This window comes from Hyperolius riggenbachi, chromosome 9 (genome assembly GCF_040937935.1).
Source record: "Hyperolius riggenbachi isolate aHypRig1 chromosome 9, aHypRig1.pri, whole genome shotgun sequence".
In the NCBI taxonomy this organism is placed as follows: Eukaryota; Metazoa; Chordata; class Amphibia; order Anura; family Hyperoliidae; genus Hyperolius; species Hyperolius riggenbachi.
This window is the reverse complement of record NC_090654.1, coordinates 14649184-14672890: the sequence shown is the minus strand read 5'-3', so window position 1 is coordinate 14672890 and position 23707 is coordinate 14649184. Positions and strand designations below refer to the sequence as shown.

Sequence of the window (23707 nt, the reverse complement as noted above, 5' to 3'; positions counted from 1 at the left end):
TTGGTGCAGTTGTAAATATTGAGGTGACAAAGTTCACTTGTTTCGGGATAGACCCTTCATCAGGCCTCCACATATAAAGACAAATCTGTATAGCTAACACATGTTAAGACATCTGGACAAAATGAAGGCAGGTATAACCACTCATCCAATTTTCAAACACAGGAACTGAGATGGAAAAAAGCAGAGGCACTTCGGGCAGCCAATAAACCACCTCTCACGCATGTGGGGGTGCGGCAGCTGTGCTGAGCGTCTTTCACAGTGCTGCGCTGGGGACAGGTGTTCCCTTTGCGCCCTCATAGCTACGCCTCTGACGACTAAGGGCCTTTACACACAAGCAGTTGATGGGCGGAGAAGACTGTCAAACTCACAACTGTTTCCTGCTGCTTGGGAACTGCTCACTGAGCATGCAGTTTAACTGCCCATGTGGGAGGGCCCTTTTCCATTGCTGAAGTGATGCGGCTACCTTGCAGCACATTGCAGATTCTTGGATCGCTCCACACGCAATGGAAACCGTTCCATTGCCGCGCATTGGTTTCGGGACACCCGCGGTGTGATGCGGCTATGTAGCCGCGTCGCACCATATGTAATGGAAACAGGTCCTAAGATAGAGTGACCAGACGTCCCGGATTGCCCGGGACACGTCCCGGATTCGGGGTCCGCTGTCCCAGGCTTAATGAGGTCCCGGGAAACGTCCCGCTTTGAGCAGCGGGACGTCCCGGCCTCGGGACTCTGGCCACTCTCTCCTCAATGAACTGGCAGCGGCGTCTATAGACGCCGTGCCAGTTCATTGCCCGCAGCCCCGCTCCAGCCTCCTCTTCCGGTGTCTGTTTCCGACACCAGCAGGCGAGCAGGGCTACGGCAAGATGGCTGCCGGAGCCCTGTACTGGAGACCTATTTGTGTCACTAGTACAGGGCTTCGGGCGCCATCTTGCTGTAGCCCTGTCAGCGCGGGAGACCAGAGCAGGAGGAACAAGACGGTCCCGGGACGGAGCAGCGCGCCAGAGGCCGGACACTTCTGCCAGGTGAGTAAATGCTTTCTTTTCCAGGTGAAATGTTTGCCCGCATTGTTTCTTTTCCAGGTGAAATGTTTGCCCGCATTGTTTCTTTTCCAGGTGAAATGTTTGCCCGCATTGTTTCTTTTCCAGGTGAAATGTTTGCCCGCATTGTTTCTTTTACAGGTGAAATGTTTGCCCGCATTGTTTCTTTTCCAGGTGAAATGTTTGCCCGCATTGTTTCTTTTCCAGGTGAAAGGTTTGCCCGCATTGTTTCTTTTCCAGGTGAAATGTTTGCCCGCATTGTTTCTTTTCCAGGTGAAATGTTTGCCCGCATTGTTTCTTTTCCGGTGAAATGTTTGCCCGCATTGTTTCTTTTACAGGTGAAATGTTTGCCCGCATTGTTTCTTTTCCAGGTGAAATGTTTGCCCGCATTGTTTCTTTTCTGGTGAAATGTTTGGCCGCAGTGCGTTTCTTTTCTGGCGAAATGTTTGCCCGCAGTGCGTTTCTTTTCTGGCGAAATGTTTGCCCGCAGTGCGTTTCTTTTCTGGCGAAATGTTTGCCCGCAGTGCGTTTCTTTTCTGGTGAAATGTTTGCCCGCATTGCGTTTCTTTTCTGGTGAAATGTTTGCCCGCATTGCGTTTATTTTGTACTGACATGTTTGCCCGCATTGCATTTATTTTATACTGACATGTTGCCTATTGCGTTTATTTTCTGGTGTCCGGGGTAACTGTTACTGCATTTATTATTTAATGGTCATAGATGGCTATGTTTGCTGCTTTGTGGTTACGGTATACTATTAGCATCACACAGTTTCTGCACACCCATGATACAAAGTCTCATTTGTCCACATCATGGCGTAAACACTGCTTTCTTATGCCTCGCTGTTACATCATTACGTTAGCTCCGCCCATACAATGTCATGGCCACGCCCATTTTTTCGGCGCGGCGCGCAGCCCCCCTCCCCCAGTCTTCGCCGCTGCACGCTCCTCACTCCTTCCCACTTTTCGCCGCTGCGCGCGCCGCCCCCCCCCCACGCCCCCCTCCCCGTCCCAGGTTGGACCCACAAAAATATGGTCACTCTACCTAAGACCTACCTCCCAACTTTTTTACACGAGAAAGAGGGACACTTAAGCCATGCCCCTGCCACACCCCTAGTTGCGCAAACCATAAAGATTTCATAAGAAAAGTTTTAGACTTCAAACCACACTGGTCCTTTCTATCTTGGTGCATTTTCCTTCATATTAACAATTTAAAATTAGTAATATATCAATTTGGATAAAGCCCTGAAAGAGGGACAAATGAGAAGGAAGAGGGACAGGGCTCCAAAAGCGGGACACAGAGCTGGGCCAAGGCAGAGGCGAGAGAGGCTCCAGCCTCAGGGCGCAGTGTAGGAGGGGGAGCACAACTTACTCAGCTATCATTCACCTATTATGTTTGAAGCAGAGAGAAATAAGAAAAGGGGATACATGGCAGTGACTGCAGCCAGATAACTGGAGATTAAGGTGTTGGGGGGCCTGGGGCACCTCTTAGTCTAATAGCAATCAGTGTGTGACGGCTGGGGTGGGAGGGATGGAGGGGCGCACTTTGGTGTCTCAGCCTTGGGTGTTGGAGGACCTTGTCCCGGCTCTGGCGGGACCGGGACAGTTGGGAGCTATGCCTAAGTTCTGTCATATCCATCTTTAACAATTTCTGATTGAATGAATTATATTTACTGTTTTTAAAGTGTTGCCCTAACTGCTATATTTTTTTTACTCTAGATGACGATGATGATGATGATTTGGAGGAAGAATGGGAGGATTAGGTTTTTCTTATTGAAATAAATGTTACTTGTCTTAAGTTTTATATTCCATATTTATATCTATTTTTTTAAATGATGGGAAAAAAGATTATGTAATAAAGGTAAAGAACATTTTTCACTTGTCTGTGCTGAATGCCGCCATGTTGCTCTGGATGTCGCAGTTCAGCAGTCAGCATGAGCTGTACAGAGTTAATGCAAGAGTGTTTGCTGCAAATAAATACCTGAAGCGAGAGGGAGACCTAATGGAGGCTGCCATGTTTCCTTATAAGCAATACCAGTTGCCTGGCTGTCCTGATGATCCTCTGCCTCTAATACTTTTAGCCATAGCCCCTGAACAAGCATGCAGCAGATCAGGTGTTTCTGACATTCTTGTAAAATCTAACAGGATTGACTGCATGCTGGTTTCTGGTGTGATTCAGACACTACTGCAGCCAAAGCAATCAGTAGGGCTAACAGGTAACTGGTATTGTTTAAAAGGAAATAAATGTCAGCCTCCATATCCCTCTAACTGCAGTTGTACTTTAAAGGGTCGAAATGTGGGGGTGTGATCAGGGCCGGGCCGAGGCATAGGCTGGAGAGGCTCCAGCCTCAGGGCGCAGTGTAGGAGGGGGCACACAATTCATTCAGCTGTCATTCCTAATTGTGTTTGAAGCAGGAAGAAATAAGAAAAGATGCATGGCAATGACTGCAAGCCAGATAACTAGATATTAAGGTGTTCGGGAGGTTGTGGGCCCTGTGGCGCCTCTTAGTCTAATAGCAATCAGTATGTGACGGCGGGGGTGGGAGGGATGGAGGGGCGCACTTTGGTGTCTCAGCCTTGGGTGCTGGAGGATCTTGTCCCGCCTCTGGGTGTGATGGGAAAGAAGTTCCGACAGAGGCATGTCATGTCATCAGCTAAACAGTTAGTGCACATACACATCAAATCTTCATTGGCCAATTTTACCACCTGTGTAGTAAGAGGTCTAACAGATTCTGAATACTATGAACAGATTGAGTGGGTAAGATCTAATATTCAATGTATAGGGGGTAAAACTGGCCAATGATTGGCCAATCAAAGTTGGATGTGTATGCACCCTGAAGGTGCTGACTGATACAATCTAACCAAACGTGTAGCAGCAGCAGCTGCCTGACTGAATATACATTGAATGGAATACTTCAGGCAGTCCCTCATATTGCATAGAAGTGGTAAGACGGTACGATCAAGATTGTATCATTCCTTTTAAAAATTTAAACTGGGAAGCATTGCATAGCCTGCACCTATAAATTGCATTTTCTGATGTACAGTCCCATGGCAGATGCTACTATATAAATCCTAAATAATATCCACTACTGATGAGAATATTTCAGTAAAGCCACAATCACTGAAGCAATACCACAGATGACCACTAGATGGTGGCATTCATTCATTTTTCTGTCAGGCAGAAACTGATTACGGACCTGTATTGAGGGCGGAAAAAGTTAGAAACTTGCCTCTGTACGATTCCTTCCTAAGATGGGACACTCCTCACAATAATGGACTTTAAAGAACTATCACGGAAATTGTAAAATTTTAAATACATGTGTAATCACATACAAAGTACATTTCTCCCAGAGTAAAATGAGCCATACATTTTCTCCTATGTTGCTGTCACTTACAGTAGGTAGTAGAAATCTGACAGAACCGACAGGTTTTGGACTAGCCCATCTCTCCATGGTGTATTCTCAGGGTTTTCCTTTATTATCAAAAGCACTTGGTGAATGGCAGTGGCTCCGTCCTACTGTCAAGTGTACGGTGAGCAGGGAGGCTGGCCAGCAGCTTTATAAAGACACTTTTTCCATTAACCCTCCAGGACAGGTATACATCGAGATTTGGCCCCTCCCAGGAAACAGGAAACATCCACAAGCCTCTCTATAAATAAAAAACTTTGTCAGGTATCCGGCAGTATGGATGTTTCCTGTTCCAGGGACAGGTCTCTCTATACTTGCGCTGCATGTCCTGGAGAGCCTGGGGGGCTAGGGACTGTTGGTGCTGCGGGGGCAGGTGAGGATCATTAGGCAATGTTATCTGCTGCCAGCCGCTTACCTCTCTCTATAAGCCGCTGTGGAGGGTCTGGGGAGAGAGATGGCTGTGGTAGCTTCTGGTTTGGCAGGCGCCGCCGGCTGGAATGATGAGAGCACGCTGCGGGGAAGGCGGAGGCCGAGTGGGCGCAGCGTGCCAGTATCCAAGATGGCGGATGGGTTACTTCCGCTTCCGCCTGTGTCGTCATTTCCGCCCGCCGGAGTGAAGAATGCACAGCGTTCCCCGCGTCTGGGCACTCGTACAGACGCAGCATGGAGGCACAGCCAGCATCTGGGACGAGCGGAGGCCAGCAGGCTGCTCAGGAGGATCCCAGGGCACATGAGCCTAAGCCGGATACTAAGGTATCTTATGGTATCACATGGAAAACTGTTGTTTGTGTGAAGGCTTCTTTTCTAAGGCTCACTGTACTGGCTGTGTTATGGGGAATTGTTTGGTGAATAGCTTCTTGTGGGAAGTTGCCTCACACTGTGGTGAATTATGATTACTTTGGCTGCAGGGCAGTTAAAACAATATCTGTATTGTGTTATTGTATTACAGAGCACTGCAGCTTCATCCTCGGCTCCATCTGCTACTGCTACTGAAGCATCAGATACTGCCAGGCCTAAAAAACGCTGTCCCTCTTGTAATGTGAAGCTGCCAGTCAGGGTTGCTCGGAATTGCAAATCCGTGTACCGCGGTAAATTCCGCATACCGCCGATCCGGAATTCCGTTACCGGGTCATTCCGCGGTATTCCGGATGGTTTCCGCGGTATTCCGGAGGGTTTCCACGGTATTCCGGCTATATTCCGGAATTTTCCGAGTGTATGTTTCCGTATTTTTATTACGGACTTCCGTAAATTACGTTAGCGTTGTTCATTCCGTCTTTTTGCTTATTGAATAAAGTTTTTGTGTATGGTTTAAATTTGTGATAACAGCGTGCTTTCGTCAGTTTCCGCCCATTTTTCCGGAATTCCGTTTTTTTTTTCAATGATACACTGGGGGGCGGATCCCTGGAGGAATTCCGTGGTTTGCTCACTTCCAGGAACTTGTTGTGGAGTCTGGTGAGGCAGAGAGACCTGGAGGAGCAGATTGCACCTGCTATTGAGGTAAGTGAATAATATGTACATATATTTGTTTACATAGATGTTTATTATGTTTAATGATGAATGCAATTATTCCTTTTTTTTAGGTTAGAAAAACAAGTTACCATATTTGTGTGTTTGACACTGACCTGTCAGTCATTTGATTAGGAATAGGATAGCATCATGTTTCATTTGATGGAGATTTGTGGCATGCACTTTCTGTGCATGAAGTTACCTTCGTGGGCATGTAGCGCGGTTTTTATTCCAGACCACATGGTGGAGGAGGGCCAGTGTTAGGAGTTGGACCCAGGAATCTAAATTGGGTTGCAAGGGTTAGTGCTGCTGATGGGCATTATGGGGTTAATGTATGACTTGCATGACTTTGCACGTGTTCAATTTCATTTGTATGCTATTTTGTCGGGTATGCTGAAATGTTGGAACAAAGTGCAGACTGATTAGTCGCAGCTGTGCCCACAAAGTGCAGTCTGATTGGTCGCAGATGTGCCCACAAAGTAAAGTCCGATTGGTCGCAGATGTGTCCATAAAGTGCATTCTGATTGGTCGCAGCTGTGCCCACAAAGTGCAGTCTGATTGGTCGCAGCTGTGCCCACAAAGTGCAGTCTGATTGGTCGCAGCTGTGCCCAGAAAGTGCAGTCTGATTGGTCGCAGATGTGCCCAGAAAGTGCAGTCTGATTGGTCGCAGATGTGTCCACAAAGTGCAGTTTGATTGGTTGCAGATGTGCCCAGAAAGTGCAGTCTGATTGGTCGCAGATGTGTGCACAAAGTGCAGTCTGATTGGTCGCAGCTGTGCCCAGAAAGTGCAGTCTGATTGGTCGCAGCTGTGCCCAGAAAGTGCAGTCTGATTGGTTGCAGAGGTGTCCACAAAGTGCATTCTGATTGGTCGCAGATGTGTCCACAAAGTGCATTCTGATTGGTCGCAGATCTGGCCACAAAGTGCAGTCTTATTGTTCGCAGCTTTGCCCACTAAGTGCAGTCTGATTGTTCGCAGCTGTGTCCACAAAGTGCAGTCTGATTGGTCACAGCTGTGCCCAGAAAGTGCAGTCTGATTGGTCGCAGATGTGTCCACAAAGTGCAGTTTGATTGGTTGCAGATGTGCCACAAAGTGCAGTCTGATTGGTCGCAGATGTGTCCACAAAGTGCAGTCTGATTGGTTGCAGCTTTGCCCACTAAGTGCAGTCTGATTGGTCGCAGCTGTGCCCACTAAGTGCAGTCTGATTGGTCGCAGATGTGGCCACAAATTGCAGTCTTATTGTTCGCAGAAGTGTCCACAAAGTGCAGTCAGATTGGTCGCAGCTGTGCCCAGAAAGTGCAGTCTGATTGGTCGCAGATGTGCCCAGAAAGTGCAGTCTGATTGGTCGCAGATGTGTCCACAAAGTGCAGTTTGATTGGTTGCAGATGTGCCCAGAAAGTGCAGTCTGATTGGTCGCAGATGTGTGCACAAAGTGCAGTCTGATTGGTCGCAGCTGTGCCCAGAAAGTGCAGTCTGATTGGTCGCAGCTGTGCCCAGAAAGTGCAGTCTGATTGGTTGCAGAGGTGTCCACAAAGTGCATTCTGATTGGTCGCAGATGTGTCCACAAAGTGCATTCTGATTGGTCGCAGATCTGGCCACAAAGTGCAGTCTTATTGTTCGCAGCTTTGCCCACTAAGTGCAGTCTGATTGTTCGCAGCTGTGTCCACAAAGTGCAGTCTGATTGGTCACAGCTGTGCCCAGAAAGTGCAGTCTGATTGGTCGCAGATGTGTCCACAAAGTGCAGTTTGATTGGTTGCAGATGTGCCACAAAGTGCAGTCTGATTGGTCGCAGATGTGTCCACAAAGTGCAGTCTGATTGGTTGCAGCTTTGCCCACTAAGTGCAGTCTGATTGGTCGCAGCTGTGCCCACTAAGTGCAGTCTGATTGGTCGCAGATGTGGCCACAAATTGCAGTCTTATTGTTCGCAGAAGTGTCCACAAAGTGCAGTCAGATTGGTCGCAGCTGTGCCCAGAAAGTGCAGTCTGATTGGTCGCAGATGTGCCCAGAAAGTGCAGTCTGATTGGTCGCAGATGTGTGCACAAAGTGCAGTCTGATTGGTCGCAGCTGTGCCCAGAAAGTGCAGTCTGATTGGTCGCAGCTGTGCCCAGAAAGTGCAGTCTGATTGGTTGCAGAGGTGTCCACAAAGTGCATTCTGATTGGTCGCAGATGTGTCCACAAAGTGCATTCTGATTGGTCGCAGATCTGGCCACAAAGTGCAGTCTTATTGTTCGCAGCTTTGCCCACTAAGTGCAGTCTGATTGTTCGCAGCTGTGTCCACAAAGTGCAGTCTGATTGGTCACAGCTGTGCCCAGAAAGTGCAGTCTGATTGGTCGCAGATGTGTCCACAAAGTGCAGTTTGATTGGTTGCAGATGTGCCACAAAGTGCAGTCTGATTGGTCGCAGATGTGTCCACAAAGTGCAGTCTGATTGGTTGCAGCTTTGCCCACTAAGTGCAGTCTGATTGGTCGCAGCTGTGCCCACTAAGTGCAGTCTGATTGGTCGCAGATGTGGCCACAAATTGCAGTCTTATTGTTCGCAGAAGTGTCCACAAAGTGCAGTCAGATTGGTCGCAGCTGTGCCCAGAAAGTGCAGTCTGATTGGTCGCAGATGTGTCCACAAAGTGCAGTTTGATTGGTTGCAGATGTGCCACAAAGTGCAGTCTGGTCGCAGATGTGTCCACAAAGTGCAGTCTGATTGGTCGCAGCTGTGCCCACTAAGTGCAGTCTGATTGGTCGCAGATGTGGCCACAAATTGCAGTCTTATTGTTCGCAGAAGTGTCCACAAAGTGCAGTCAGATTGGTCGCAGCTGTGCCCAGAAAGTGCAGTCTGATTGGTCGCAGATGTGTCCACAAAGTGCAGTTTGATTGGTTGCAGATGTGCCACAAAGTGCAGTCTGGTCGCAGATGTGTCCACAAAGTGCAGTCTGATTGGTTGCAGCTTTGCCCACTAAGTGCAGTCTGATTGGTCGCAGCTGTGCCCACTAAGTGCAGTCTGATTGGTCGCAGATGTGGCCACAAATTGCAGTCTTATTGTTCGCAGAAGTGTCCACAAAGTGCAGTCAGATTGGTCGCAGCTGTGCCCTCAAAGTGCAGTTTGATTGGTTGCAGATGTGTCCACAAAGTGCAGTCTGATTGGTCGCAGATGTGTCCACAAAGTGCATTCTGATTGGTCGCAGATCTGGCCACAAAGTGCAGTCTTATTGTTCGCAGCTTTGCCCACTAAGTGCAGTCTGATTGTTCGCAGCTGTGTCCACAAAGTGCAGTCTGATTGGTCACAGCTGTGCCCAGAAAGTGCAGTCTGATTGGTCGCAGCTGTGCCCACTAAGTGCAGTCTGATTGGTCGCAGATGTGGCCACAAATTGCAGTCTTATTGTTCGCAGAAGTGTCCACAAAGTGCAGTCTTATTGTTCGCAGCTGTGTCCACAAAGTGCAATTTGATTGGTCGCAGCTGTGCCCAGAAAGTGCAGTCTGATTGGTCGCAGATGTGCCCAGAAAGTGCAGTCTGATTGGTCACAGATGTGTACACAAAGTGCAGTTTGATTGGTTGCAGATGTGCCACAAAGTGCAGTCTGATTGGTCGCAGATGTGTCCACAAAGTGCAGTCTGATTGGTTGCAGCTTTGCCCACTAAGTGCAGTCTGATTGGTAGCAGCTGTGCCCACTAAGTGCAGTCTGATTGGTCGCAGATGTGGCCACAAATTGCAGTCTTATTGTTCGCAGAAGTGTCCACAAAGTGCAGTCAGATTGGTCGCAGCTGTGCCCTCAAAGTGCAGTTTGATTGGTTGCAGATGTGTCCACAAAGTGCAGTCTGATTGGTCGCAGATGTGTCCACAAAGTGCATTCTGATTGGTCGCAGATCTGGCCACAAAGTGCAGTCTTATTGTTCGCAGCTTTGCCCACTAAGTGCAGTCTGATTGTTCGCAGCTGTGTCCACAAAGTGCAGTCTGATTGGTCACAGCTGTGCCCAGAAAGTGCAGTCTGATTGGTCGCAGATGTGTCCACAAAGTGCAGTTTGATTGGTTGCAGATGTGCCACAAAGTGCAGTCTGATTGGTCGCAGATGTGTCCACAAAGTGCAGTCTGATTGGTTGCAGCTTTGCCCACTAAGTGCAGTCTGATTGGTCGCAGCTGTGCCCACTAAGTGCAGTCTGATTGGTCGCAGATGTGGCCACAAATTGCAGTCTTATTGTTCGCAGAAGTGTCCACAAAGTGCAGTCAGATTGGTCGCAGCTGTGCCCAGAAAGTGCAGTCTGATTGGTCGCAGATGTGTCCACAAAGTGCAGTTTGATTGGTTGCAGATGTGCCACAAAGTGCAGTCTGGTCGCAGATGTGTCCACAAAGTGCAGTCTGATTGGTTGCAGCTTTGCCCACTAAGTGCAGTCTGATTGGTCGCAGCTGTGCCCACTAAGTGCAGTCTGATTGGTCGCAGATGTGGCCACAAATTGCAGTCTTATTGTTCGCAGAAGTGTCCACAAAGTGCAGTCAGATTGGTCGCAGCTGTGCCCAGAAAGTGCAGTCTGATTGGTCGCAGATGTGTCCACAAAGTGCAGTTTGATTGGTTGCAGATGTGCCACAAAGTGCAGTCTGGTCGCAGATGTGTCCACAAAGTGCAGTCTGATTGGTTGCAGCTTTGCCCACTAAGTGCAGTCTGATTGGTCGCAGCTGTGCCCACTAAGTGCAGTCTGATTGGTCGCAGATGTGGCCACAAATTGCAGTCTTATTGTTCGCAGAAGTGTCCACAAAGTGCAGTCAGATTGGTCGCAGCTGTGCCCTCAAAGTGCAGTTTGATTGGTTGCAGATGTGTCCACAAAGTGCAGTCTGATTGGTCGCAGATGTGTCCACAAAGTGCATTCTGATTGGTCGCAGATCTGGCCACAAAGTGCAGTCTTATTGTTCGCAGCTTTGCCCACTAAGTGCAGTCTGATTGTTCGCAGCTGTGTCCACAAAGTGCAGTCTGATTGGTCACAGCTGTGCCCAGAAAGTGCAGTCTGATTGGTCGCAGCTGTGCCCACTAAGTGCAGTCTGATTGGTCGCAGATGTGGCCACAAATTGCAGTCTTATTGTTCGCAGAAGTGTCCACAAAGTGCAGTCTTATTGTTCGCAGCTGTGTCCACAAAGTGCAATTTGATTGGTCGCAGCTGTGCCCAGAAAGTGCAGTCTGATTGGTCGCAGATGTGCCCAGAAAGTGCAGTCTGATTGGTCACAGATGTGTACACAAAGTGCAGTTTGATTGGTTGCAGATGTGCCACAAAGTGCAGTCTGATTGGTCGCAGATGTGTCCACAAAGTGCAGTCTGATTGGTTGCAGCTTTGCCCACTAAGTGCAGTCTGATTGGTAGCAGCTGTGCCCACTAAGTGCAGTCTGATTGGTCGCAGATGTGGCCACAAATTGCAGTCTTATTGTTCGCAGAAGTGTCCACAAAGTGCAGTCAGATTGGTCGCAGCTGTGCCCTCAAAGTGCAGTTTGATTGGTTGCAGATGTGTCCACAAAGTGCAGTCTGATTGGTCGCAGATGTGTCCACAAAGTGCATTCTGATTGGTCGCAGATCTGGCCACAAAGTGCAGTCTTATTGTTCGCAGCTTTGCCCACTAAGTGCAGTCTGATTGTTCGCAGCTGTGTCCACAAAGTGCAGTCTGATTGGTCACAGCTGTGCCCAGAAAGTGCAGTCTGATTGGTCGCAGATGTGTCCACAAAGTGCAGTTTGATTGGTTGCAGATGTGCCACAAAGTGCAGTCTGATTGGTCGCAGATGTGTCCACAAAGTGCAGTCTGATTGGTTGCAGCTTTGCCCACTAAGTGCAGTCTGATTGGTCGCAGCTGTGCCCACTAAGTGCAGTCTGATTGGTCGCAGATGTGGCCACAAATTGCAGTCTTATTGTTCGCAGAAGTGTCCACAAAGTGCTGTCAGATTGGTCGCAGCTGTGCCCAGAAAGTGCAGTCTGATTGGTCGCAGATGTGTCCACAAAGTGCAGTTTGATTGGTTGCAGATGTGCCACAAAGTGCAGTCTGATTGGTCGCAGATGTGTCCACAAAGTGCAGTCTGATTGGTTGCAGCTTTGCCCACTAAGTGCAGTCTGATTGGTCGCAGCTGTGCCCACTAAGTGCAGTCTGATTGGTCGCAGATGTGGCCACAAATTGCAGTCTTATTGTTCGCAGAAGTGTCCACAAAGTGCAGTCAGATTGGTCGCAGCTGTGCCCAGAAAGTGCAGTCAGATTGGTCGCAGCTGTGCCCTCAAAGTGCAGTTTGATTGGTTGCAGATGTGTCCACAAAGTGCAGTCTGATTGGTCGCAGATGTGTCCACAAAGTGCAGTCGGATTGGTCGCAGATGTGCCCACTAAGTGCATTCTAATTGGTCGCAGCTGTGCCCACAAAGTGCAGTCAGATTGGTCGCAGCTGTGCCCACAAAGTGCAGTCAGATTGGTCGCAGCTGTGCCCACAAAGTGCAGTCTGATTGGTCGCAGATGTGGCCACAAAGTGCAGTCTGATTGGTCGCAGATGTGCCCACAAAGTGCAGTCTGATTGGTCGCAGATGTGTCCACAAAGTGCAGTCAGATTGGTCGCAGCTGTGTCCACAAAGTGCAGTCAGATTGGTCGCAGCTGTGCCCACAAAGTGCAGTCAGATTGGTCGCAGCTGTGCCCACAAAGTGCAGTCTGATTGGTCGCAGATGTGCCCACAAAGTGCAGTCTGATTGGTCGCAGATGTGGCCACAAAGTGCAGTCTGATTGGTAGCAGATGTGCCCACAAAGTGCAGTCTGATTGGTCGCAGATGTGGCCACAAAGTGCAGTCTGATTGGTAGCAGATGTGCCCTAGATTGTCCACGCTCCTCCTATGCAGCGTGGACAATCCAGAACGCCGCACGCTGCCAGCTCCAGATGACACCAACACTCTCTCCGTGTTCCCAGAGGCGGAAGCAGCGCTGTCTTCCGCCAAAATGGTAATTTTCTTATTCATTACTGCTCCCTAGCAAGTACATCAGGAATTTCTAGCACTTCAGAAGTATATGAAAGTATTAGATATCCACTTCCGTATTACTATTAATCAGATGATTTGTAACTAGATAGCCATTTACACAATAGTCATTGTACAGAGTATAGAACGCTATGTCGCTGTGTTTGCCTCAAAACAGCAAACTCATTGCAATTATACATGTTTTGATCATAAATAATTTCTCGTATGTGAAAAAATATATTTGATATTTTGCAATGTTATTATTCATAGAGTTGTACGAACATGGCAGATGCTGCTGAAGCCGGTGGGAGTGGTGGTGGTGATGGTGGGAGGAGCAGGACGTCAGCCTCTGCTGCCTCCTCTGCACGCCTGCGGAAGCGGGAAAAGAATTTGATTATTAAAGTAAGTTTATTTATTTTTTTCTTCACTGTATTAATCCATGACTTTCAATTTATTTTGCTTGACTGTGTAATGCATGCTGCATCTGTAGCTACTTTAATAGTACCATGAAGCTTTGCAATTGAAGGGCTTAATGTTCAGACTACACAACTGTACGCCCCATACACACACTCAAGTCAACACTCAACAGCGGTCTGTAAAGGCCGCCGGGCGGATTGCTCAGAACCTCAGAAAGAGCCTTATCAGTCAGCCGACAGCCTGTAGACACGTCGGACTGTCCACGGAAAATCTGACCAGCGGGAGGTGACTACAGACCCGTCGTTGCCTCCCGTGTAGCGTTTGTACTGGCCTTTAGGCTCTCATAACTTTGATTTCGATTAACTTACTGAAAATCTACTTCTATTGTTCAAGGAGTTGATAAGACTGCTGATGATAAGTCAATTGAACATTAAATTGACTTTTCATCAGTCTTATCATATGTTAGTACAATAGCAAGCGATGTAGGTATTGTAAAGGTTACTTTTAGCGGATCATTAATTTTGTTGTTGTTTTTTTTTTTTCAGACAATGTTACGAGGGGCCTACGATAAGAGGAAGAGGGAGGAGAAGAGGGCTATTCTGGACCAGCTACAGCGGGACCTTGAGACCCGATACCACCGCACATGGTCGGTCAAGAAGATCCAGACCATGTGGAGCGACTTCAAGTCGAAGACACCATGTGCGGTGAGGAGAATTAAAGACCAGCTTCGGGAATGTAAGTAAATAATGTGTTTTTCATATATGTAGCGTGATGTGTACGTGTTTTCAACCTTGGAAATCCTTACGATTTTCATGTCTAACAAATTGTCTCTCCTATTGGGTATGTAACTCACAATTTTAAAAACAATCTCACATTCTTTTTTAGTGGATCGGTCTCAGGCACGCAGGCGGGCCCGTTCCGCCTCTGCTCCTCCCTCTTCCCGCAATATTGTGGACCCCACTCAGGAGGATCCTGCTGCTGCCTCCCCCCCTGCTGATGATGAGGCTGGACCCAGCAACAGCCAAAGGCCCCGTAGCAGCCGGCAGCGTGGGCGAAGGCGCTGCCGGCAGCGTGGGCGAAGGCGCTCCCGGAGCCGATCTGTGGCATGTAAGTATTTTTTTAACAAAGTTGCAACATTAATCAGATGACAGTGCTACGTCTCTTAGGAGATTAGTACATAATGTTTTTTTTGTACAGAATATAATTTTTTTTTTTTTTTACAGTCCCAAAAAAAAAAAAAAAAAGGTGAATGATACCATGTCTTCTTTTTATCTTAGCCTCTATCTCTGTGCGATTGCGCAGACGCCGGCCACGGCAACTTTCCTCCGGCAGGCCAGAAAGTGGTGCCATTGAAACAGCTGAGTGTAAGTGAAATTTATTGTTGTAGAACAAAATACATTAATAAGTGTTTGATGCAGCTTATTGATTTGGAGCCATTGTGTAGTGTATGTATCGTATTGTACTCTAGGGTCTATTCAGGGGGAAGCCAAGTATACTAGTTGTAGATGTTTTGGATGTGGGCGGAAGAATGAGTGCTAGGAGGAAAACAATACAGACCGAAGTAAAAATAATTTTCTTCATCATAATTTTTTATTACATTTCAAATACAGAGTTCCATAGTAATGAAAACAGCTGACTGCATAATATTCATCATACATTCAAATACACTTGCAAACTATTCTATGAATAACACCCCTGGTCTGTCTTATTCCCATGAAGAACAGAGGGAGGTAATACATGAAGCACTCCTATGCGCTTAGTCCAGCCTGGGAGTTTTAACTTGACCCATAATAGGTAACCCCCAGGGCTCGGACATCAATGTACTGTATCAATTCAGTGGCCCGAAGGTTAGCCCTTGATACAGGGTTACAGGGATCCTGTTTCAGTGCTAGTGTCTACATAATGCTCGTCGCTGTAGTGAGTATAAAGTACAACACCTGTGGGAAGGACGGACGAGGTCTGACTAGTCTACCATAAGTAACACTACCTACTTAACTTATAGTGTATAGTATACCAGGAGCTATATTGGAAGTGAGATTCTAGTTAGTGTATTCCAACCAGGTACTAGGAAGGGTGAAGATCTTATGGTCCACTGAGGATCTTAGTCTAATTTTATATTCCATATTCAGGTTGCTGTTTACTAGGGAGATTAGTTGGGTAATAGATAGGTAGTCGGCCGATTTCCAATTGCTAGTTATCTGGGAGAGTGCCGACAGAATGATATGCATAACCTGGGGCTGCAAATTTAGTGGGATCTCCTCTAGCCCTACTAAGAGTAAAGCTAATTTAGCTGATAGACGTACGTAAGTAGGGAAGGAAAAAGCTATTAATTAAGGGCTGGTTCAGACGGACGTTTGCAGAGCGTTTACAGCCAGCGTTCAGGGCTTGGTGCTAAACGCTCCCATTCAAGTGAATGGGAGCGTTTGTACCAAGCTTTCAAGCACGTTTACACAAACGCGGCGTTTGGGTCCCGATTTTCCCTGGCGTTCAAGGAGCCCCTGGAAGCTACATGTAGCTTCCAGGGGAGGTTAACCGCGACGGCTAATGTCCCCCTAGGGGAAGAAAAAACGCGACCGCATCCAAACGCACACGAACGCTGCTGAACGCGACGCCAACGAACGCAACGCCTCCAAACGTCCATCTGAACCAGCCCTAAGAGTTCCACATGGTCCCAAAACTGAGCAATATTAGGGCACTCCCATAGCATGTGGAGTAGAGTCCCCACTGAGTTCTTACAATGCCAGCAGTTGGGGGAGTTATCCTCTGAGAACGAGGCCATTCTTCTGGGGGTCAGATACCACCTGAAAATAACTTTACGTGAAAGTTCACAGTGGGAGTTGTTCTTTGAGAGTTTTAGGCTTTTAGAAGTGGTCCTGACTGAGCACATGCTGGTCAGTTATGTTAGATTGTAGGTCATTGGACCAGGCTAAAGCATATCTTTTCAGTGAGGCATCACTCACTTCTAGTATCGACGTATACCAAGTGGAGATACATCCGGCCAAAATGTGTGTGTGGGGGGGGGGCCTTTATTGTTAATGGCTGTTAGGATTAGGATATGACTATTGAGCTGGGGTATATTAATTGTGTTATTTTTGATCAGGCTATATATCCTATGGTAGGTAAAGAGTTGGTTGAATGGTAATTGGAATTCTTTATGTAATTCCTCAAATGTTTTAAGCTGAGAGCCTTGTGACAGTTGGTTTAGTGAGGTGATTTTAACTTTATCCCATGCGGATAGGTTCAAATGGGGGCTGAGGATTTTAAGGGCATTTAAAGAGATGGTAGGACTATGAGTCAGGGACGACTTAGGCGGGAATTTGATAAAGTGTTCCCATGCCAGCAAGAGAGCCTGGATAGTTGTGTATTGGGAAGATGGTCTCTTTGCTCCCAGGAGCATAGCTTCTGACAGAAGTAAAAACTTAAAGGACCACTATCTTGAACAAAGTTGGCAGTTAAAATGGGACAGATGACAGGTTTTGGGCCAGTCCATGTTTTTAAGGGGGATTCTCAGGGATTTCTTTGTTTGCAACAGCATTTCCTGAACATTTGCAAAATGTCACTGACATAATACAGTGGACTGTTCAAGTGATTAGTGTGGCCGGCTGGTTTCTTGCTAATTTTTCAGTTAATCAGATGTTATTGTTCAGGAAATGCAGTTGAAAACAAAGCAAACCCTTGAAATACCCTATGAGGAGATGGATTGTCCCAAAATCTGTCGGTTATGTCAGATTTTCAATGCCTACTGTTTTTTGCGCTCGTGGTCCTTTAAGGCATACAGTAAAAAATGGCGCGGAGGAAATAATGGCGCACCGTTCTGCCGATTATAAAACGCTATTTACCGTTTTAATGTAAATACATTAAAACGGTAAATAGCGTTTTATAAAACAGCAGAATGGTGCGCCATTGAAAAATGCAGGGAACTAGCAGAGGGGGTCGGGCTGGCAGCGGGGGTCGGGCTGGAGAGGCAGCGGGCAGTGGGCTGGCAGCGGTGTCAGGGTGGAGAGGCAGCGGGCTGGCAGCGGGGGTCGGGCTGAAGAGGCAGCGGGGTGGAGGGAGGATTACGCAGCATGTGTATATTGTGTATACATTACCTTGTCCCGGCCGGCGATCGCTCCTTCACTTCATAGCTTGCACGAGTTCTGCATCCAGCCAATCACCATGCGGCTTCAGTTTCCGCATGGTGATTGGCTGGATGCAGAACTCGTGCAAGCTATGAAGTGAAGGAACGATCGCCGGCCGGGACAAGGTAATGTATACACAATATACACATGCTGCGTAATCCTCCCTCCACCCCGCTGCCTCTTCAGCCCGACCCCCGCTGCCAGCCCGCTGCCTCTCCACCCTGACACCGCTGCCAGCCCACTGCCCGCTGCTTCTCCAGCCCGACCCCCTACTGCCCGCTGCCTCTCCAGCCCGACCCCGCTGCCAGCCCGCTGCCTCTCCAGCACGATCCCTGCTAAAAAAATTGAACATATAAAACGTTAAATATCGTTGTAATGCAGCGCCATTCTGACACTATTGGCGCTGTGCGCCATTTTTGCCTGTCCCCCCTTTAAGAACTACATCCCGATGTTGAAGGGATTGGAATCGTTGAAAAGCAAGAGCACTAACACACCAACCACCACTACATCACCCTGCCTCCAAATTAGAACACTTCTTCCGGCCAGTGATTATGTCCATAGTAAAACTAGTGTATCATCTGTAAATATAATGTAAGGACATGCTTTAATTTCACAACTTCAAAGGAAGCTTCATTCAAATTTGGCCATAAATAAATGTACATAATGGGGCAACATATCACTTGAAGAAATGTTGACAAGCTGCAGTACTATGCATGTGTGGAATGGTAGTATAAAGGTATTTCACATCCATTGTAGCCACAACAAGTTCTAATACATGTTTGATTTTTTTGGGTGGATTGCAAGGCACTACTTTTGGCAGTCATATTTCATTACTCTTTCTTTACTTTAGGTAAAACCAGGAGTTTTGTTTTTGAATCTGGATGATACCATTCATTGTCAAACTTAGACATGAGTAAACAGTGAGCTTTCGGATTTTAAAATGCCTTCGGCGGACTGGTTCCTGACTAAAAATGAAAACCACACTTTATGTACACTGACATACAGAGTTGAATAATTTTTCGGCAAACATTAATGTATTTTTACATGTCTTAACTGTTACTCAGAACACTTTTCCTGGCCTCTGGGCTAAATTGATAAGTTAAACAGTTCCCTTCATGTAACGTAAAGTACACTCTGGTGATGATGATGGGTAACTATTGGAAATTCCAAGTTGAAATACTAACTGGGCTAGTAGTCATATGCCACATTAATTTTAAACTAAAGAGCATTCTGGCATTTCAAACCAGCAAATGCAAGTAAAAAATAATGCATAGTGACAGTAAACAGTAAACACCATCAAACGCAAGCATATAACAGAAAAATTGAATTGAAAAATTAAAAATAAAATAAAAAGAATATTGTAATATTGAAAAGCCATTGTACCAGCAAGAGAAGTTGTAAACAAGAGTCCTGGTTTTAACCATGTTGTACAGATATGATCCAATGTATGTACTTTGTCTCTTTTTTAAATCTCATTTCTGACTTTAAGCCACCCATTAATACAGTGAATGTCAATGTTTGTAAGCCGTGTTTTCAGTGTTGGTCAGGGAAAAGTACAAGGAAGCCTTTTTATAATTAGAAAAATCTCATGTTATTTTTCTCAAAAACAGCCAATAAATGCTATCATCCTGTTTCAAAACTCCTTGTTTTTATGGCTAATACGGTACCACACTGTACTGGTTTGACTTTTATTAAACGTTATTGTACAATGTCCATGTATAGTGTAATTTTGTAATTTTGTACATCTTGTTTTTTACAGCTTCTGAAGTAACCGCCCGTGTTGCTGCCCTTGAGCAACAAGTACAGCAGCAGCGGGTGGAATATGAAGCGCGCCTCCAGCAGCTACAAGCTGCTTTTCAGCAGCAGATAGAGCAACTGCAACAACAGCTGGAGGCACAGATTGAGGACCAACGGCAGAGGATTCTGGCCTGCAGGGAGGAGGGAGAACGGCTCCATGAGTATTTTGCCCAGGTTGCCGGGAAAAGGAGGATGTAAGGCGGGTCCTCCTGGAGTCCTCCGGAGTCAGATTAGATGGACAGCGTGTGTGAACAGCTTTTTTCAGATCTTGCCACTGATTCTACATTGGATTTAGATCTGGACTTTGGATGGGCCTTTCTAATACATAGTTATGTTTTGTTTGAAACCATTCCATTGTTGCCCTGCCTTTATGTTTAGGGTCATTGTCCTGCTGAAAGGTGAACCTCCGCCCCAGTCTCAAGTCTTTTGCAGAGTCCAAGAGGTTTTCTTCCAAGTTTGCCCTGTATTTGGCACCATCCATCTTCCCATCAACTCTGACCAGCTTCTCTGTCCCTGCTGAAGAGAAGCACCCCCAGAGCATGATGCTGCCACCACCATATTTGACAGTGGGGATGGTGTGGTCAGAGTGATGTGCACTGTTAGTTTTCTGCCACACATAGCGTTTTGCATTTTGGACCAAAAGTTCCATTTTGGTCTCCTCTGACCAGAGCACCTTGTTCCACATGTTTACCGTGTCCCCCAACATGGCTTGTGTCAAACTGCAAACTGGACTTCTTATGCTTTTCTGTTAACAATGGCTTTCTTCTTGCCACTATACCATAAAGGCCAACTTTGTGCAGTGCATGACTAATAGTTGTCCTATGGACAGTCTCCCACCTGAGCTGTAGATCTCTGCAGCTCGTCCAGAGTCACCATGGGCCTCTTGACTGCATTTCTGATCAGCGCTCTCCTTGTTTGGCCTGTGAGTTTAGGTGGACGGCCTTGTCTTAGTAGGTTTACAGTTGTGCCATACTCCTTCCATTTCTGAATGATTGCTTGAACAGTGCTCTGTGGGATGTTCAAGGCTTTGGAAATGTTTTTGTAGCCTAAACCAGCTTTACGTTTTTCTATAACTTGATCCCTGACCTGTCTTGTGTGTTCTTTTTACTTCACAGTGCTGTTAGTGTTGATCCAAATATTCTCTTAAGACAACCTCTGAGGCCCTCACAGAGCAGCTGTATTTGTACTGAGATTACATTACAGACAGGTGCACTCTAATCTCTTACCCACCCTGTTTTAAAAGAGCAGGCAAATGGTTGATTTGATGTTGGCAGCCAACCTTTTGTTGAGGTGACAGGGGGCCAGATTTATCAAGAGCGTTTTAAACAAAATATTAGTTTTATTTTTAAAAATCCTTGCAGAACTGTCTCAGACAGCCGAAAAAAATCACTAGATAATGAAGATTCCTTCTTAAACTGTAAGGAATAGAAGGAGATAGGAAGGTCTCTCAGGCAGTGCAATGTGTGTGGAAAATTGCTGTGGCTAAGGCTACCAACACACCTGCTGTCAGCAAACTCTGACTGAGAGGGGAGGAGCCCTTCACAAATCACATCTAGCCTACACTATCTGTAGAACTGCTAATGAGCACTTTTCGGCAACATTAAAGGAATGGATTTGCACATTTCTTAAATGTTCAGTTTATTGATTTTTATTATTTAAATGAATCACATATCAGTTACTTCATATGGAGAGCATATCTTTCTCCATAGACCTTGTGTTAAAAAAAATAGTTGCTATCACTTATTTTTGCTTTGGCAGCGAGCTGAGCTGGCTCATTAGCATACTGTACGACGACGGGCTTCAGCCTGCTTATAGCAGACACTCCAGCTGATTTATTATAACGCTGACTCACACACTACAGACAGCTGCTGTTCTGAGTTCTCTGTAACCAGTTAATTGAATAGATAAAGCAGTCGGCTAATTATGTACTTATGAAAAAGCATGTTTGTTTATTTACTTATCTAGTTACAGAGAACCGCAGCTCTCTGTAGTGAGTGAGTTAGCGTTATCAGCTTGAGTGTCTGCTATCAGAGAAGTCCGTCCGGCGCATGACACAGCCCAGCTCTCTGTGGTGTATGAGACAGCCTTATAAATCAGCTGGAGTGTCTGCTAGCCTATAAGCAGGCTGAAGCCTGTCGTCGCATACTATGCTAATGAGCCATCGGCCAAAGCAAAACTAAGTGATAGCATCTACTTTTTTTTAACACAAGGGCGTCAATTCACCAGAGAGGATTTACTAAGAGAAAAAAGGTAGGTAGATTATCTCATGAGGTATTTTAACACTCTGGAGTCAATTCACCAGTGTGAGAGGACAGAGAGAAAAGTGTTCGATAGCAGGGGATAATGGAGAGATATGCATGAGGAAAGTGTGAGAAAGCAGAGATTTAGGTAATAATCGGTATTAATGATTTACATGGGTTACTTCTCCGCTCTGTAAGCATGAAAGTGAAGCATTGTGGGTAGGAGGCAGAGTTTAACCACTACATGACCAGAGTATTCCCGCCTTATACTGCCGGATCACATCATCAATCATATCATTCACGAGTGATTCTGAACGTCTTAACCACCTCTGTCTCAGTAAAATTATCACGAACTGTTCTCACACGAAAAATACGAGGGGCGATTAAACAGACCCTCCTCCTGCGCCTTCGTATCCTCATAATAGAAGCAAGCTCTAAGGCCTAGTGCACACCAGAGCGGTTCGGCTGCATTTTTTGCGATCCGCTTGCGGCTGCGGATACGCGTGGGAGGCGTTTTGCATAAACGCATACTCCCGGGCTGCTGCAGATTTAGGATTGCGGAGGCGTTTCTGACTCAATGTTAAGTATAGGAAAAACGCAAACCGCTCTGAAAACCTGCACTTCACAGCGGTTTGTCAGGCGGTTTTTGTTACAGTAGCTGTTCAGTAACAGCTTTACTGTAACAATACAGAAAATCTACTACACCAAAAACGCTTCACAGAACTGAAAAATGCTAGCTGAAACGCTACAGAAAAACTAGAAAAAGCGTTTCACAATCTGCTAGCATTTTGCGAATATACTAGCGGTTTTTGGTGTGCATCAGGCCTAACAGAGTAAGCTCAAAAGGCTCCATCTTCCACAGCAGCAGCTGCTGTGTGAAAACCACGATATCTCCAGGTTAATTCAGGGGGTTAAGAGATGTAAAAATTACGAATGACCACACACCGTTTCTTCCCTGGTGAAATGTGATTTGGGGAAAAACTAACTACTAACTATCACTTATTTATCTCATACTTATCTCACATTTATCTCTTGCATTTCTCTCGATCGATAATTTCCCCTATACTTCTGGATAATTGCTACTTGGAGATATCACAGGAGGTTAATTACCTCCCAAGAGATATTTAGGTTGTTAACCTCTGGTGAATTGACGCCAAGGTCGATGGAGAAAGATAAGCTCTCCATATAAAATAACAGATATGTGATTAATGTAAATAGTAATTATCAATAAACTGCCCCTTCAAATAGAGACACTGAAGCGAAAAAAAATTATGCTATTATGATTTGTATGTGTAGTACAGCTAAGAAATAAAACGTTAAGATCAGATACATCAGTCTAATTGTTTCCAGTACAAGAAGTGTTAATAAACTCCAGTTGTTATCTCTATGCAAAGAAGCCATTAATCTCTACGGCTTTCAGAGTCGTGGAATGGGCTGTTTTATGACTTTTATTATCTGAAATGTTATTGAACTATTTAATATTTCTCTGCCAGAGGCGAGGTCAGTAGTTCACAGACTGCTCGGAAAGAAGAATTCTGAATGCTGAGTGATGTGTAATCTGAACATAGTGTATAATGATCCAATGTTATAAATACAACTATATACCTAAAAAAAGGGAATATTTTCTTTTCTGCAAATCTTCCAGTAATTATTCATAGTACACTACAAATTCATTATATCATATATTTTTTTTTCTCTTCAGAGTCTTTTTAACTGTAGTGTAGCTCTAGAAATCCACGCTAAACTGTCGCTATTACATAGGCTTTGCGAATTTTCTTACTATCATGCAGAACTATTCTTCAACTGGCTAGAACAGTTTTAGAAGAATAAACTGTCGGTAATGCTTTGAGAAATCTGGCCCAGGGACTATGTTACACAGTGCCAACTGTCCTGTGTCCTGGTCACCCCTCCCAGTTGATAGACAATGCACTGTTATGTTGATGGAGTAGTAGACATCAGAAGTTTCCTGTCTCGTCCTACTACAATTCTCGCAAACTCTTTCTGTTGTAAGAAAGGAAAGTTTTATGTTTTCCTGTGTTTCTTGTTTTGTACCTTTTTTAAAAAAAATTGACAAAACTTATTGCAAATTGCAATAAAAGTTTTTTAAAAAACCTGGTCTTTGTTGTATTGTATGTATTGCACAATGCATATCTAACTGGCTGGTGATGACAACCATTAGGCTCTTGCCTGCCTGGCATTACTTTTTTGTCTGTTGTAGGCACCACAACGTCCGGTAGTTGA

At 46.0% G+C, this 23707-nt stretch overlaps 1 protein-coding gene across 1 annotated transcript; it reads left to right on the top strand.

Annotated features, from left to right (window-relative positions):
- The first annotated feature begins 964 nt into the window (after nt 1-964).
- On the top strand, nt 965-20829 carry LOC137531484 (probable ATP-dependent RNA helicase DDX46). The gene is made up of 6 exons (XM_068251391.1): nt 965-1022; nt 13162-13293; nt 13854-14043; nt 14194-14415; nt 14586-14672; nt 19189-20829. The coding sequence occupies exons 2-6, from the start codon at nt 13174-13176 to the stop codon at nt 19422-19424; spliced, it is 855 nt and encodes a 284-aa protein (XP_068107492.1). The 5' UTR covers nt 965-1022; nt 13162-13173; the 3' UTR covers nt 19425-20829.
- Nucleotides 20830-23707: the final 2878 nt, after the last annotated feature.